Source organism: Erythrolamprus reginae, chromosome 1 (assembly GCF_031021105.1).
Source record: "Erythrolamprus reginae isolate rEryReg1 chromosome 1, rEryReg1.hap1, whole genome shotgun sequence".
Taxonomy (NCBI): domain Eukaryota; kingdom Metazoa; phylum Chordata; class Lepidosauria; order Squamata; family Dipsadidae; genus Erythrolamprus; species Erythrolamprus reginae.
Window position 1 is genome coordinate 6,974,531 of NC_091950.1, and position 18,863 is coordinate 6,993,393.

Genomic DNA, 18,863 nt, shown 5'->3' on the forward strand with positions numbered 1-18,863 from the left:
CGAACGCCAAAGCCGAACTTCCGTGTTCAGCTTCGGGAGACAGCTGGGAAGCGGCGCGGCTGTTTTAAAAGGTCACAGCTGGCCTGGGGGGCTTCCCAGCAACCTCCCGAACCGAACCCGGGGTTCAGAAAAATTTTGCCTCTTCTTACAAACGTTTTTCGAGTTACGAACTGGCGTTCGGGAGGCTTCTGGGAAGCCCCGCCGCCCGGCTTTCACCTTTTAAAACAGCCGCGCGGCTTCCCAGCAGTCTCCGAATGCCGATTCGTAACTCGAAAAAAGTTCGTAAGAAGAGGCAAAATTTTTCTGAACCCCGGGTTCGTATCACGAGTTGTTCGTAAGACGAGGGGTTCGTATCTTGAGGTATCACTGTATAGCAGAACACTGGGTCCAAACACTGGGTCCAAACAACAACAACAAGAGAGACAAACTTGTTTTCCTCATTCTGGAGTATGAATAATATGAGTGTATAGGAGGATTCTTTTCCTTTGCAATTATCATAAGAGTAATTCATAATGTATCCCTCTGGATTTCTGTCCCCCAAATTATTCCAGGTTAAACCTGCTTTGAAAACATATTCCAAAGTCATCCACTAGGGGCAGGATCTGTGAAATTACATTTGCCTTGTGTTGAAAAGAGTGTTTCCTGGATTTGTTGAGACTCAGTTGTCCTTACTTTTTGCTTTGTTCATGCATGTAATTCAGCTTCTGCATGAACCTTGGTTTATAATTTAGAACGGATAAGAATGACTGGGCTGCCTCTCCTGCTGCTGCTCTTCTGCCTCTTTCCTCCAACTACTGCTAAGAGGAGGCGAGCAGTATGTGTGTTGAGGAATTTGTTCAAGCCTAAAGGAACAATGCACTATTACAGACCCGGTGATCTCATTATTGGTGGGAATTTACCCCTGCAAACTCATATGTTCTCCAGAGTCCCTGATTTTCAGAAGGAGCCATTCAGACCTCGTTATAATTCTTTGTAAGTTGCACCTGGCAGGGAAAAAAATCATTAATTATTTTCTTTGTTCAGAAATCTTTGGTTTACTGTTCTAATGTCCTGGTTTAGTTCTTGCCTTTGATCTTAAAGCAGGCTCAAATTCTCAATCATTCCAGAATTCTATACCAGGAAGATGACAGACTCCATAAAAAGTGAGGAACAATAAAACCAAAATTGTGCTGACTTTAAAAATAGGTGACAATGTTCATTTTGGTAGAAAGTCATAGTAGAAAATTCATAGAAAAGTTTAACTATTTTTCATTGTCTGGCATTGTTATAAGACCAGGTTTGTATTGTGGTGACCAGTTCTGGTTATCACAATACAACAACAACAAAAAGTGATACTCTGTAAAGTATGCAGATAAGAGCCACAAAGATGATTAGGTGGGTGGAGGCTAAAACTTACACCAATGGTTACAGGAATTGGATTATGTCTAATCTAAAGGAAAAAAAGAGTGTAGTTAGGATCCTACAAAGACAAGGGGATCAAACTATTTTCCAAAGCACCAAGATAAGAAAGAGTGGAAACTAACAAAGACAGAAGAAGTTTAGAACTAAGAAGAAATTTCCTAATGGTGGGAGCAATTAACCAAAAAAACCAATACAGTTCTAGTCTGCATAAACAGAGGGATATAATGAAGAAGTGTTAATAGTAATAGCACTTAGACTGATATACCACTTCAAAGAGCTTTTACAGCCCTCTCTAAGGGGTTTACAGAGTCAGCATATTGTCCCCAACAATCCAGGTAATGATTTTACCCACTTCAGAAGGATGGAAGGCTGAGTCAACCTTGAGCTGGTGAGATTTAAATTGCCGAACTGCAGCTAGCATTTTAACCACTGGACCACCTTGGCTCTCTAATACCACTTTATAATGCCTTGGTACTGCATCCAGGTTTGGTTGCCACTATATTAAAAATATATCGAGACTCTAGAAAGAGTTTAGAGAAGAGCAACAAGAGTAGTAGATCCTTGGAACAAACTTCCAGCAGACGTGGTTGGTAAATCCACAGTAACTGAATTTAAACATGCCTGGGATAAACATATATCCACCCTAAGATAAAATACAGAAAATAGTATAAGGACAGACTCAGTCTTCTATTTTTCTATGTTTCTAACAAAGATGATTAGGAGCTGGAGGCTAAAACATGTGAAGAATGGTTGCAGGAGTTTGATATGTTTGGTTTAATGAAAAGAAAGTCTAGGGGAGACATAATATCAGTGTTCCAATATCTCAGGGGATGCCAAAAAGAATTGGGAGTCAAGCTATTCTCCAAAGCACTTGAAGGTAGAGCAAGAAATGAATGGAAACTACTCAAGGACAGAAGCAACCTAGAAATAAGGAGACATTTCCTGACAGAACAATTAACCAATGGAACAACATGCCTAGGGACATTTTAAATGCTCCAACACTAGAAGTTTTTAAGAAGATGGTGATGGATAACCATTTGTCTCAATGGTTATCCATCATCTTAGGTAGGGTTTCCTGCCTAAACAGGGTGTTGGACTAGATGACCTACAAGGTCCCTTCCAACTGTAATAATAATCTAATCCAATCTGAACCTCCAAAGTCCCTTCCAATTCTGTTATTCTATTCTAAATCACACACACACACATACACACACACACACACACACACATATATATATATATATATACTCCCTGTAATGCTCCCAGTGTTTTCTTTACCACAGACCCATGTTCAAGAAATACCAAGAGTTCCTAGCCTTAGAGTTTGCAGTCACAGAGATCAACAAAGATTTGGTTCTCCTCCCCAACCTCACACTTGGCTTCCACATTTGTGACAATGTTCGGATTGAGAAGATCATTTCTTTAATTAGCCTCTCCTTGCTGTCCACATGGGGCCGAATGATTCCAGGTTATAAATGTGACAGGCAGGACATTCTGCTCTCTATCATTGGAGGTGACCACCCCAAATCCTCAAGGCAGATGGCTTCCATCTTTGGCATCTACAAGGTTCCACAGGTAAGGGTGCTTCACTGGATACAGTATGGAAGCTCACACAGAAATCAAGGATGAAAACAATGTTATTGAGGGGGATATCCTAGAGTTGAATCCACTTTTATATTTTACGTGTCAAGATATATAACCCCAACAGACCGATAATGAAATAATTCTGAAATGCTTTACTTGCCAAGAAAAATTAATTTCTGACTTTCATAAAAGTTTAGCCAGCATTTCACTGCAATTTATCACCTCTACCAGGTTAATTATTTCTTTTCTTCTGACATGTCACAACCAAACAAAATATATAGCAGGTCTTCCTAGGAAGAGAAGAGGATTAAGCTTGTTAATTGAAGTACCATATCTTTCGGAGTACAAGACGCACCCTTTTCGTCCCTAACAGAGGCTGATAATTTGGATATGTCTTATACTCTGAATGTAGCTTTTTTCCTCAGCCCTAACTACCTGCTAACTATTTTCCCAGCTCTTACCTTGCATGCTCTTTCATTGTTTCTCTCTGTTGAGAAATGGTTGATATTCCTGGAGGGGTCTGTAATATGGTAAATGATTTAGCTTTACTAGATAAATGGTTAAAGCAATGGAAGCTGCAGTTTAATGTTTCCAAATGTAAAATAATGCACTTGGGGAAAAGGAATCCTCAATCTGAGTATTGCATTGGCAGTTCTGTGTTAGCAAAAACTTCAGAAGAGAAGGATTTAGGGATAGTGATTTCTGACAGTCTCAAAATGGGTGAGCAGTGTGGTCGGGCAGTAGGACAAGCAAGTAGGATGCTTGGCTGCATAGCTAGAGGTATAACAAGCAGGAAGAGGGAGATTGTGATCCCCTTATATAGAGCGCTGATGAGACCACATTTGGAATACTGTGTTCAGTTCTGGAGACCTCACCTACAAAAAGATATTGACAAAATTGAACAGGTCCAGAGATGGGCTACAAGAATGGTGGAAGGTCTTAAGCATAAAACGTATCAGGAAAGAATTATTGAACTCAATCTGTATAGTCTGGAGGACAGAAGGAAAAGGGGGGACATGATCGAAACATTTAAATATGTTAAAGGGTTAAATAAGGTCCAGGAGGGAAGTGTTTTTAATAGGAAAGTGAACACAAGAACAAGGGGACACAATCTGAAGTTAGTTGGGGGAAAGATCAAAAGCAACATGAGAAAATATTATTTTACTGAAAGAGTAGTAGATCCTTGGAACAAACTTCAAGCAGACGTGTTAGATAAATCCACAATAACTGAATTTAAACATGCCTGGGATAAACATATATCCATCCTAAGATAAAATACAGAAAATAGTATAAGGGCAGACTAGATGGACCATGAGGTCTTTTTCTGCTGTCAGTCTTCTATATTTCAATGTTTCTATGTTTTACAAGCCCTAGGTCTTTTCAGTTTCCCCCCCCCCCCATTGGTCTACGTTGCTCCAAATGTCTTTCCAGCCCTAACCAGGCACTAACAATGATCCTAGCGCTTACCAGCTTGCAAGCTCTTTCATTCTTACTCTCTGCAAAGAAGGTTTTCCAAGCCCTAAGTCTTTGCAAACCTTTTTCCATTGCTCTACCCGCTCCCAAAGTTTCTTTCCAGGTGTTAATGCTGTTCCCAGCTCTTATTGGCTTGCAAACTCTTTCATTATTACTCTCTCTGAATAATTTTTTTTAAAGCCCTTAACCAGGGGATAAAATAATGTGCTGACTAAGGAGGCTACCCAGATGAATACCTGGTAAGCAGATTCTTTTCCCTATTTTCTTCCAAAAAAACTAAGGTGCTTATTATACTCTGGTGCATCTTAGACTCCAAAAAATACGGTAAGTCTGCCTGATATGTAACATTAAAAAAGAGCATGTGAAGTGAGCACAAAACTTTACCTTGTTTTTGAAAGAGGAATCTCCCTTTCTCCAGCTTGGTGTTGGCTTTGAGTTCCCTCAGGAATACAGACCAGTTTATCCTTCCTTCTTCCGGATTAACCCCAGTGACTTTCCTCAGTGTGTGGGTTTAGTTCAACTAATCCTGCATTTCCAGTGGAACTGGGTTGGGCTTGGGACCTCTGAAGATGACAGTGCAGAACATTTCATTTCAACGTTGATGCCAATGCTGAAGGAGAAGGAAATCTGCTTGGCCTTTACTGAAAGTTTGAACACTAAGGACGTAAATATTGCACTCAAGAAATTCCTTTCGAATATTGTATTGAAAGCTGAAGTTATTATTCTGTTTGGAGATTCCACTGATACTGTAAAATTTTTGACATTTCTGAAATTTTCTGTAATATATAAAAAGGTACGACTTCAAAATGTTTGGATCCTAACTTCTCACTGGAAATTTGCTATGCAGGGAAACATTGCTGAAAGTCTAGCACCTTTGCATGGGGCTTTACAGTTTAGGGAACAAAGTGGTGATGTCCCAGAATTCAGCCATTTCCTCCTGTCTTTATACCATTTGATGAAAGAAGGAGACATCTTTCTCCTGAATTGGTGGGAAACACTCTTTGGCTGCCATATCCTCAAACCAGGCAAGGTCCTTCCAAAAGGGAGACAACACTGTACAGGAAAGGAGAATTTACAGAATATTCCAGATGTTATTTTTGAAATAAGGATGACAGGTGAAAGTTACAATATCTACAATGCCATTTATGCAGTGTCACATGCATTGCATGCACTTTATGGATCAGGAGCACGACCGGCTATGCTGAAGCTTGGAGAGAGGATCACAAATGTGAAGCCATGGCAGGTAATCTCTGTGACATTTTATCCAGTTCATAGATCAATAGAGAAGAAGCTTCTCATATGCATTTCTTGAAATCCTATCAAGGCATCTCTGAACAGAGTAAACCAGCAATTACTTTAAAAAAACGATAATATTCAATAAATGTTTTGTTGAAAGAGGGGGCAAAAGAAAATAACCTATACACTATATGGTCCTGAAACATATTCAGAGTTCTAAGAGTATCAGTAGGTTGCCAAGGAGGAGGTGTCATCTCACAACAAGATAATCTGGATGCATTTGTGCAACGTGCAAGATGCTAGAACAGGACAGATGAAGTCCTAAAGGGTATATCTGCAGAACCTCCTCAGTTTTCCTCAACATGCAACCTGAACATGTAAAAAGATGAAAGATGTTGAAACAAAATGCATAAGCCATGCCCACAGTGTGGTAGTAAAAATTGACATTTGTCAAGAATTATGAGATACAACACTTAATGGTTGTCATATGATACAAATAAGCAATATGGATACAAATATTGATATAAATCCAAGGGATACAAGGGAAAAGTTACAGACTTACAGTCATGAGTGGAAGGAGATGGCTGATAGGAACAATGAGAAAATTAATAGTAATAGCAATGCAGCTGTGAATAGCTTGCAGAGGTAAGACATCATGACTTTTATAATTTTTGTCACAAGTCTACATCTGAAAAGCTACAGTTGGTTGAGATATGAGAAACCAAGAGAAATATTAAATATTTGACTCAATTGTCAACAATACAAAATATTCTGTTTATCACTGGGTATTTGAGTCAGAGCCCTTCCCGTCTCCCCCTCCCGCCCACTGCAAGCTTGAAGCTGCTGGCCGGAATCCTGAATAGCTGGCCAGCAGAACCTGCTACCCCACCTCTCTGGCCTGGCGGGAGGCGAAGCACTGTGGGGGAGGTGTCAGGCTCCGGGTCTGGAGTTGCCCCTCCTGCCCACCCCAAGCCAAGTTGGCGGCTTGAGCCTCAGAGCCCTCCCCGTCTCCCCCTCCCATCTACTGTGGTGTTCGAGTGAATGCCGAACGTGAACACAGACTTTTTTAAAAGTCCAGATTCAGGTTCAGTATGCTGAACCCCGCAAAGTTCGGCATGGACCCGAACTATGCAAGTTCGGTTTGCCCAACGCTATTTGTAAGGTGAAAATAGTTCGGAAGAAGAGGCAAAAAAATCTTAAGCACCAGGTTCGCATCACAAAAAGTTTGTATGAAGAGGTGTTCGTAAGATGAGGTATCACTGTATTGTTTCCTGATTGCTTATTTGACCCCTATGACAATAATTCAATGTTCTATCCCATCCCATCCCATTCCATTCCATTCTATTCTATTCTATTCTATTTCTGCCTTTCAGGTAATTGCTCCAATTTCTGAAGATCTCTTTTCTTTCAGGTTCTTGCCAATTTAAGAAATGTCCACTTCAACAACAGTGCTGGTGAAGAAATCTCCTTCTCACAAAATGGACTGAGAACTCCTCGTTATGATATCGTCAACTGGGTTGTCCACTCCAATAAATCTTTTGTGTCTGTGAAAGTTGGGCAAAAGTATTCCAGGGCTGCCCAAGGCCAGGATTTCACCATTAACTCTGATGGGATCATCTGGGCCTCAAAGGTGAGCTGGAAAGAAATGTTGTAAATTCAGGTAAAGAATCACTCTCTCCTGGGGATGATGAACATCTTTCTAAGGTAGAGGTCCTCAAACATGGCAACTTTAAGACTTGTGGACTTCAACTCCCAGAATTCTCCAGGCAGCGTAGCTAGAACACCTATTCTAAGGTAAAAACATGTATATAGATGCAGGAAAGACTTTTGGAATTTGGTGAATTACTTGCATTTGAGGTTAACAAATTTGAGGTCAAATCTGTGAAACCTTTACCAATGAGTGGGAAAGTTCTGCTTGAAACCAGGATGCTATTTCTTTTTTCCCTTTCAGTAGAAGCCCTTTGCCAGGTGTGGCAAGAAGAGGTGCCATGCAGGAGAGAGGAGACGAGTTCCAGAGGGCCAGCCCATTTGCTGCTACCAATGTGCCCTTTGTCCAGATGGAACCATCTCAAATAAGACAGGTAGAGTACTTTTCACATGCAGATATTCCAGTGTCTAGAACAGGGGTCGGCAATCTTAAAATATGTTTTAAGCTGCCCCGAGTCCTTGGAGGGGGATGGCATATAAATCCAATAAATAAATAAATAAAACAAAAAATAAAAAGTCAAAAAGTAATTTGGACTCTTTTCCCAGAGAAAACAAAACACCCAGAGACACAAAACCTGGGTGGGTATGGCCAACTTGATGACACTCCCACCGAATCACATGACCCCCCCTGTACCCCAACCCAGGTTTTGTGGGTCGGTTTTCTATTAGAAAAAAGTTATCTGTCTCTTTCTCTCCCTCTCCATCTCTTTTTCTTCCTCTCACCATCTTTCTCTACCTCCCTCCCTCATTTTTCTCTTTCTCCTATTACTCTTTCTCCCTCTCCCTACTTTCTGTCTGTGCTGAGGAACAATCACCACCAGTGGCTTCTCTTCGGGTGACCCTCTTCCCCTTCTCACAACTTCCTGGTGGGTTGTGGCATTTGCAGGAAGCAAGGTTCAAAGGCAATAGTGGAGGACGGGTGGTATGCAGCTGGTCACTTAAAGAGGCTCTTTGGATGTGCATTCTCTCTTTCCCTAAGGATCCAACCACTGCCTTGTCATGTCCTACCCTACCCCATCCCATCCCATCTCCCTGCTGTTCTTCGGCTGATCTTTAGTCCAAAGCAGCAGGACGTGAAGGCTGCCTTATGCACGAATGTGGCATGAAGGCAGCTCAGGGCTGCTTTTCTCTTGCCCTAAGGATCTGACCATTGCCTTGCCATGCCCCCTCCCCCACATGAGAGTAGAAAGAGGATAGGAGGGTCACTGGAGTGAAGTCAGTATTTGCTTACTGCCACTTCAGGATGGATCTTATGCCCACCCTGCTCAGCCAAAGATTTGTGGTGGGTGGGATGGGACATGACAAGGCAATGACCAGATACTTAGAGCAGGAAAGAAGCCACATCCAAATACCCTCCTTAAACAAGCACCCCCCTGCTGCCCACAATCAAAGGGCACCTTTCCTGCACTTGGCACTCACTTTGTGATCTCCCCCATGGATGTGTACAGTCCTAGTCCCACTGTAGCCAGTCAGGGAGTCATAAGGAGGATTCTCCAAAGGGAATTGTTGGCTGGAGGTGGCTATTTTCCTCAACCAGCCCCAGAGAATAGAAACATAGAAACATAGAAGTCTGATGGCAGAAAAAGACCTCATGGTCCATCTAGTCTGCCCTTATACTATTTTCTGTATTTTATCTTAGGATGGATATATGTTTATCCCAGGCATGTTTAAATTCAGTTACTGTGGATTTATCTACCACGTCTGCTGGAAGTTTGTTCCAAGGATCTACTACTCTTTTAGTAAAATAATATTTTCTCATGTTGCTTTTGATCTTTCCCCCAACTAACTTCAGATTGTGTCCCCTTGTTCTTGTGTTCACTTTCCTATTAAAAACACTTCCCTCCTGAACCTTATTTAACCCTTTAATATATTTAAATGTTTCGATCATGTCCCCCCTTTTCCTTCTGTCCTCCAGACTATACAGATGGAGTTCATTAAGTCTTTCCTGATACGTTTTATGCTTAAGACCTTCCACCATTCTTGTAGCCCGTCTTTGGACCCGTTCAATTTTGTCAATATCTTTTTGTAGGTGAGGTCTCCAGAACTGAACACAGTATTCCAAATGTGGTCTCACCAGCATTCTATATAGCGGGATCATAATCTCCCTCTTCCTGCTTGTTATACCTCTAGCTATGCAGCCAAGCATCCTACTTGCTTTCCCTACCGCCTGACTGCACTGTTCACCCATTTTGAGACTGTCAGAAATCATTACCCCTAAATCCTTTTCTTTTGAAGTATTTGCTAACACAGAACTGCCAATACAATACTCAGACTGAGGATGCCTTTTCCCCAAGTGCATTATTTTACATTTGGAAACATTAAACTGCAGTTTCCATTGCTTTGACCATTTATCTAGTAAAGCTAAATCATTTACCATATTACAGACCCCTCCAGGAATATCAACCCTATTGCACACTTTAGAGTCATCGGCAAATAGGCAAACTTTCCCTACCAAACCTTCCCCTATGTCACTCACAAACATATTAAAAAGAATAGGACCCAGAACAGACCCTTGTGGCACACCGCTTGTAACCTGACTCTGCTCAGAATACTCGCCGTTAACAATAACTCTCTGATGTCTATGCTTCAGCCAGCTGCAAATCCATTGAACTATCCAGGGATTAAGTCCAATCTTCACTAATTTATCTATCAGCTCTTTATGTGGAACCATATCAAAGGCTTTGCTGAAGTCCAGGTAGGCAATATCCATGGCACCACCTTCATCCAACACCTTTGTGACATAGTCAAAGAAATCAATGAGATTAGTCTGACATGATTTGCCTTCAGTAAAGCCATGCTGATTTGGGTCCAATAAGTTATTGTTTTTTAGGTGCTGATTTATCCTCTTTTTGAGTAGAGTCTCCATCATTTTAACTACAACTGATGTCAAGCTAACTGGCCTGTAGTTACCAGCTTCTTCTCTACTGCCCTTCTTGTGAATAGGCACAACACTGCCCATTCTCCAATCCTCAGGAACTTCTCCTGTTAACAAGGATTGGTTAAACAAATCAGTCAGGGGGGTAGTAATGACAGATCTGAGTTCTTTAAGAACTCTGGGGTGGATGCCATCTGGACCCATTGCCTTATTTATCTTTAATCGTTCAAGTTCTTCTAAGACATCGGCTTCTAAGATCACTGGAGCTGAATCCGTACAGCTGGAAGCAATGCTATATCCCTCTATAGTATTATTTTGTACGGTGTCTTTTGAGAAAACTGAACAGAAGTAGCTATTGAAATGGTCAGCGATCTCCTTATTCCCATTAATGCATGTATTATTCCCAGTACTAAGTTTCGTGATGCCGCAGTTTTTCTTCTTCTTATCACTAATATATCTGAAAAAGGTTTTATCCCCCTTCTTTACAGATTTGGCAATTTCTTCCTCTTTTGAGGCTTTAGCAGCATATATTATCTGTTTCGCCTCCTTCTGTCTCATTTTATACACCTCCCTATCAGCTATACTTCCAGACTCTTTATACCTCCTATAGGCAGCCTTTTTTTCATTGACTATAGCCCTTACATCATTGCTAAACCATAGCGGTTTCTTCTTTCTTTTACCTTTAGTTATTTGTCTTACATACAGTCCAGTGGCTTTTAAGATGGCCTTTTTTAATACAGTCCACTGGGTGCTCGCTCCTGCCATTTTATCCCTCCCCTTTAATTCATTTTCTAAATATTCCCCCATTGCATTAAAATTTGTTTTTCTGAAATCCAATACTTTGGTTGCATTATAGGATTGCTCACAATTAGTTTTTACATCAAACCACAAACATAGATGGTCACTGCATCCTAAATTGTCTCCCACCTTGACATCTGAAACCCAATTCCCATTCGTAAAAACTAAATCTAGAATATTCTCCCCTCTAGTTGGTGTCTTAACCAGCTGTGCCAGAGCTGCTCCTGTACAGGCCTCTACTATATTCTTACTTTTGCATGTAAGGGCACTGGGGATATTCCAGTCAACATCAGTCATGTTGAAATCACCCATAACCACAATATCTCCCTTTACTGCCATTTGGGTAATTTCATCCACCATCTTGTTGTCATATTCCTCGGATTGCCCTGGAGGCCTCTAGATCACCCCAATTCTAATGACAGAACCTTCTTTATTTTGCATGCAAATCCAGAGAGTCTCTAGATCTTGACATGTATTGTGAATTAGTGTTGTTTTTAGACTTTCTTTAATATAAATGGCTACTCCACCTCCCCTTCTCTCTATTCTATCCTTCCTATACAGTGTATATCCTGGTATGGATATTTCCCATTCATTAGAATCCTTAAACCATGTCTCAGTTATGGCAACCAGGTCCAAATTATCTCTATATATTATGGCCATTAATTCACAGAGCTTGTTGCTCAAGCTTCGAGCATTCGTGCACATTACCCGAAGAACATTATTTTCATTATTAGTTTGCCCCTTATCATCAACAACTACATCTATTTCATTTGCAGCTCCCTTTTCATAAGCTTCCAAAAACTGCTTTATCCTCATTGGTTGGGGACAGAAATCACCCACATCAGTTACATCTCTGTCCCCTTTACCTAGTTTAAATGCCTGTCCAAAAAAGTTCTGAATTCCTCACCGAGCACCTGGGTACCTCTGTATGATGGATGCAAACCATCCCTCTTAAACAACTCCCTATTAGACCACATACTGACATCATGACTTACATAGCCAAAACCTTCAGCATTACACCACTGCCTTAACCACACATTAAACTCTCTGATACACATTGTTTTATCCTCTTGGCCACAAACCGGTAACACCTCTGAGAAAGTCACTGAATCAGTTATTTTACCCATCTCCACACTTAGACATTGAAAATCTCTTTTTACTACATTAACATTTCTCTGGGACAAATCATTTCTGCCAAGATGCACCACCACATCAACGTTATTACCTTTACTCACAGCCTCAACAATGTTTGTAATCCGCCTCCTGTCCCTGCTGGCAGTGGCCCCTGGGAGACACCTCAGCACCTTCACCACATCCTTGCTCTGTCCCAAATCAACACCTCTAACAGTCGAATCACCCACAAGAAAATGTGTCCTCTTTTTATTTCTAACTGCGCTTGATGGTTTGGTGACATTTACGACAACTTCCCCTTTGAACATCCCCTCATTCTCTGCCTGAGGGACCTTGCTAATATCTCCAACATCCTTACTATTTAAATCCGCAAGAACATTATAGGAATTCGATACAGAGAGACCAAAATTGCTATGTTTTTGCTCAACTGCACGCAATCTTCCTGAACCAACAGTTGTCCACACAGCCGTCCTCCTCGGGGGGCGCTGTGGAAGTGGAGGCCTTACTTTCTCAGGCCAGGTAAGGGAGGGGAGGAGGAAGCCAGTCAGTGATAGGACAAAGAGCAAAAGCAAGGGGCCAAAAGAGACACACGTGGCTCCAGAGCCACAGGTTCCCAATTCCTGGTCTAGGAAGACATTGAGTAAATAAAGACATTAATTTTGTCATTTTTGTTGGGAATATACTACATTAGAGTACTCATACTGTCAGTTTATGAATCTGAGCTGTCTGCCCCGACAAGGAAATTTTCTGCTCCTCAATAATTTGATGCAGTCTAGTTTTATGGGTGCACTGCTAGCCTTATATATAGTCGCATCCCTTCAGAAAAACCATCTGTCAATTATCTGAAAGAGGAGACTCAAGTTTTATTAAAGGTGTCCTTCTGTCAGCATTTTCCATCTCTCTAAACCTAACCCTGTCAAGCATGAAGAAATCAGGAAATTTGGGCAGTTCAAATGAATAAAAAGGATTGTTTAAATATTAAGTTCCATTCAAGAATCTGAACTACTGACAGTCAAAGTGAATTGGCAGTGCATAAGTGTAAATGGGATTTGTATTTTTTTGTATTTAGTACAAGTACAAACATGTACTAGATAACAGGTATAGGTAAAATCTGGAATCTGAGCTTCAGGGGGTAATTTGCATACTCCTGGTGCATGCTGGGAAGAAGCTAAAAGCTCACCGCGAGGCAAAAGAACACCGGGTTTGCTGACCAGGGAAGCAGAGGAACTCACCACCCAGGAATCTGAGCTTCAGGGGGTAATTTGCATACTCCTGGTGCATGCTGGGAAGAAGCTAAAAGCTCATCGCGAGGCAAAAGAACACCGGGTTTGCTGACCAGGGAAGCAGAGGAAATCACCAACCCAGCAACAAGAGCAGACATGTCACCTCTACACTCTCCCGCACCCACCCTGCAACCTACCACACACATAAAGAACAACACAGAGAGAGAGAGAGAAGATACACCAACCATGCACACAGAAGTCACTCCCCGAACAAGCATAGATGAAGACGGAACTGAATCCATGGTGTGCTGCAGTTTGTGCTCCATGTACTCACTCCTCCCCTCAAACCTCCAAAACTTTATCTGCAACAAATGCAAACTCATCCAGCTACTTGAGGAAAAAATCAAAAACCTAGAGAAAAACCTAACAACCCTGAAGCACCAACATCACAATGAGAAAATCCATCAGACTCCCAACAAAACCAACACCCCAGAGGAGCTAAGCCGAATCCACGCCCCAGAAGCAGTAAATAGCTGGACACACATCACCCTAAGACGAAAAAACAAGCCTCCACCAACTCCAACCCTCCTCCTCCCAACCCCACTGCCTACAAGCAACAAATATTCAGTACTCTCGGAACAAGAAAACCTGCAAACATCTGACAAAGAACCACCAAGAACCAAGCACAGCACAACTCCACCAAAAGCCTCAACAACAGAAGCTAACCTCCCTCACCCCAAGCCAGCCAAAAAGAAAAGGAGAGTACTGGTAATTGGAGACTCAATCCTCAGGGGAACTGAGCCTCCCATCTGCAGACCAGACAACCAATCTAGAGAGGTGTGCTGCCTCCCTGGAGCTAAAATCTCTGACATAACTGAAAACCTCACCAAAATACTCAAACCCACGGACTACTACCCACTATTGGTGATTCATGCGGGAACCAATGACACAGGGAAAGACATGAACCAAATTATGAAAGACTATGACCACTTGGGCGACACAATCAGAAAAACAGGTGCTCAGGTTGTTTTTTCTTCCATCCTCCCCACTAGAGGACGACACCCCGCCAGAGAACGCAAAATCCCGCAGATAAATCACTGGCTTAAAGGATGGTGTCGCCATAAGAACTTCGGCTTCCTCGACCATGGCCTGCACTATCTCCAAGAAGGGCTTCTAGCAAGCGACGGGCTACACCTCACTACAGCGGGGAAGAACCTCCTAGGCAACCGACTAGCCCAACTCATCAGGAGGGCTTTAAACTAGCTCTGAGAGGGGAGGGTGACCAAACTATATGACAAAACACTGAACAAAACAAGGAAGGGGAACGGGACAAGCCTACAAACAAACCTGAGAATAAAAAATTTCTACCTGCAAACAAACACAAACATCTAAAATGCCTGTACACGAACGCACAAAGCTTGGGAAACAAACAGGATGAACTGGAATTATTAATACACGAGGGCCAATACGATCTAATTGGAATCACAGAAACCTGGTGGGACGAAACACACGCCTGGAACACACAGATAATGGGTTACAACCTCTTCAAGAAGAACAGGTCAAACAAGAAAGGAGGAGGTGTTGCACTATACATCAAAGACCACTACAATGCCACAGAACTACATCCAACCAAAGATGATAACCCCCTAGAAATCATATGGGTCAACATAAAAGAAAAAAAGAGCAACACCACAATTGGAGTATACTACAGACCACCCAATCAAACAGACACAATGGACGACCTCTTCACATGCCAACTAACAGACATATGCAACAAACACAGCACGACAATAATGGGGGACTTCAACTACCCAGACATCAACTGGAAAACTAACTCAGCACCAAGCGGAAAGTCTGCCAAATTTCTTTCCAGTCTAGCTGACAACTTTCTAACCCAAAAAGTTGAAACAGGAACCAGAGGGAATGCTATATTAGACGTAATACTAACAAACAGGGAAGAAACAATAGAGGGAACAGAAGAAGAAGGGAAACTGGGAGAGAGCGACCACGTCATCCTCAAATTCAACATAGTGCAATCACTAGCTACCATACCCAACACCACTACAGTCTCAGACTTCAGAAAAGCGGACTTTAACAAGCTCAGAGCGAACCTTGAACAATGCCCCTGGAACGAACTCTTAGAAGGAAAAACCACTCAGGAAGCCTGGGTGATCCTAAGAAAATCAAAGAAACAATCGTCACACTAAAAAACGAAGAGGGTAGAGAAATCACAGACAGCAATGACCAAGCACAGCTACTCAACGCCTACTTTACATCAGTCTTCACACAAAAGGGAACCTCCCTCCAACCAATCTGCAATTTAACTGCAACAAACTGCCCCAGAACCGAACTCAACATAGACAAAAGCACAGTGAGGGACTACCTGAGGGAACTCAACGAATACAAATCACCAGGGCCAGACGGACTTCACCCCAAAGTCCTAAAAGAATTGGCAGACACCATAGCGGAACCACTCCTCCTCATCTACCAAATATCCTGGATCACTGGAGACCTACCGGAAGACTGGAAGCGAGCTGACGTAGTCCCCATCCACAAAAAAGGCAAAAAGACTGACCCAGGTAACTACAGACCAATCAGTCTGACCTCTATACCTGGAAAAATACTGGAGAAAATAATCAAAAAACAACTTACCCACTTCCTAGAAACAAACAAGATCATATCCAATAAACCAGCACGGATTCATCAGAAACAAATCATGCCAAACCAATCTCATATCATTTTTCAACACCATAACCAAGTCAGTTGACCAACGCAACTCAGTGGACCTCATATACTTGGATTTCAGTAAGGCTTTCGATAAAGTCGACCACAATCTCCTAATCCACAAACTAGAAAAAAATGGAGTAGATTACTACACATGTAGATGGATAAACAGTTGGCTGATCAACCGCACCCAACGAGTTGTCCTCAACGGCACCAAATCCACATGGAAAAAAGTAGACAGTGGAGTACCACAGGGCTCTGTCCTGGGTCCTGTACTCTTTAACATCTTCATCAATGACCTGGACGAGGGAATAAAAGGGGAACTAATAAAATTTGCAGATGACACCAAGCTGGCAGGGGTAGCCAACACCCTTGAGGACAGGCTCAGAGTACAAGAAGACCTAGACAGACTATCACAGTGGGCCCATACCAACAAAATGAGTTTTAACACCGACAAATGCAGAGTCCTCCACCTCGGCAAAAAGAACCCTAGACATACATACAGCCTGGGAGATACCCCACTCAGCAGTAGTGACTGTGAAAGAGATCTTGGAGTCTTGGTGGACAATCAACTAAACATGAGTCAGCAATGTGCAGCAGCAGCCAAAAAAGCCAACTCAATCCTAAGCTGCATGAACAGAGGAATACGCTCCAAGACCAGGGAAGTACTAATACCACTCTACTATGCCCTGGTCAGACCCCACCTGGAGTACTGCATCCAATTTTGGTCACCTCACTACAAAAAAGACATCGAAACTCTGGAGAAGGTGCAAAAAAGAGCAACCAAAATGATTAGGGGACTCGAAGCCAAGACTTACGAAGAGAGATTGAGAGAACTGGGCATGGACAGCCTAGAAAAAAGAAGGTCTAGAGGGGACATGATAGCAGTTTACAGATACTTGAGGGGTTGCCACGGTGAGGAGGGGGTCTCTTTATTCCCCAGGGCACCAGAGGGCCGGACGAGGAACAATGGTTGGAAGCTGTCCAAGGAGAGATTCAACCTGGAAATAAGGAAGAACTTCCTGACGGTCAGAGCGATCAACCAATGGAACTGCCTGCCAGGGGAGGTGGTGAACTCCCCAACTCTGGACACCTTCAAGAGGAGATTGGACTTCAATTTGGCTGGGATGCTGTAGGGTTTCCTGCTCAGGCAGGGGGTTGGACTCGATGACCTAACGGTCCCTTTCAACTCTATTAATAAAATAATAATAATAAAAAAACCATGGACCTGAACATGAAAACGAATACAAATAAATGGGGACAGTAGAACAGGGCACACTGGTGTCTATTAATGGACCAAATAGGAATGAGGGGAAAGTCATGGGAATCCTTGGGAAGGGATACTGATCATGACAGATGAAATTCTTATACATAAATTCTTAATTTCAGATGCAGCCCAGTGTGACCCCTGCCCAGTAGACAAGTATCCCAACAAGGAGAAGGACCAATGCATTTCCAAGAAGATCCACTTCCTCAGCTATCAAGACATCCTCGGATACACTTTGGCTTCTCTAACGCTTTTCCTTTCTCTCATCACATCTGCAGTACTGGTGGTTTTCTGTAAATATCATGACACACCAATTGTCAAAGCCAACAACCGAGATCTCACCTATATCCTCCTGGTCTCACTTCTGCTCTGTTTCCTCTGCTCCTTCCTCTTCATTGGTCAGCCCAGGACGCTCACTTGTCTCTTCCGACAAACTGCTTTTGCCATTCTCTTTTCCCTTGCAGTTTCCTCTGTGCTGGCAAAAACAGTCATGGTGGTTCTGGCTACCAAACCAGGAAACAGGGCAAGGAAATTCTTAGGAAAACCACTGACCAATTCCATTATCTTAGCCTGTCCCCTGATCCAAGCAGTTCTTTGTGCCATCTGGCTGATAACCTCTCCCCCATTTCCCAACTTGGACTTCCACTCCTTGGAAGGAGAGACCATCTTGGAATGTCAGGAAGGCTCAGTTTCAATGTTTTACACAGTCCTGGCCTACCTGGGCTTTCTGGCCTTTGTTAGTTTTATTATGGCCTTTCTGGCTAGGAAATTGCCTGATAGCTTTAATGAAGCCAAGTTCATTACTTTTAGCATGCTGGTCTTTTGCAGTGTTTGGATCACTTTCCTGCCCACCTACCTGAGCTCCAAGGGGAAGTCCATGGTGGCTGTGGAGATCTTCTCCATTTTGGCCTCTGGGGCTGGTCTTTTGGCTTGCATCTTTTTCCCCAAATGCTACATTATCCTACTCAGGCCAGATCTGAATTGCCGAGATAATATAATGAGACACAAATAACACTGATTTATGTCTTGGATTTCTGTGAGGACATCTATATCTGTTAATCACCAATGATCACCCTCTTTTTCATTGACTCATTGTCACAGAGTGGTCCAGTGATCAGCTTGTAACGATAACGATAACGATAACGATAACGATAACGATAACGATAACAATAACAATAACAATAACAATAACAAAGAAGTGGATGCATTTCCCTTACTTCCTCATCATCAACCACTTCTAACATTAAATGTAAACTAATAAACTCAAGAAGCATTGCTAACAAAATACCTGAGCTCCTTACCTTACTAAAAACTGCCAAATACGACATCATATTTATATGCAAAACATGGTTAAACGTATCTCTCCCCAACTCCATTATTACAATTAATGACTGCCACGTTTTCTGATCTGACCGCAAAACCCGAACAGGAGGTGGAGTTGCAA

General features: G+C 42.3%; 1 protein-coding gene across 1 annotated transcript; it reads left to right on the top strand.

Moving 5' to 3' along the window:
* The first annotated feature begins 742 nt into the window (after positions 1-742).
* Positions 743-18,431, top strand: LOC139173169 (vomeronasal type-2 receptor 26-like). Its single transcript, XM_070763183.1, has 6 exons — positions 743-972; positions 2,685-2,976; positions 4,877-5,701; positions 7,106-7,324; positions 7,649-7,775; positions 17,542-18,431. The coding sequence occupies exons 1-6, from the start codon at positions 743-745 to the stop codon at positions 18,429-18,431; spliced, it is 2,583 nt and encodes an 860-aa protein (XP_070619284.1).
* The last annotated feature ends 432 nt before the right edge of the window (positions 18,432-18,863 follow it).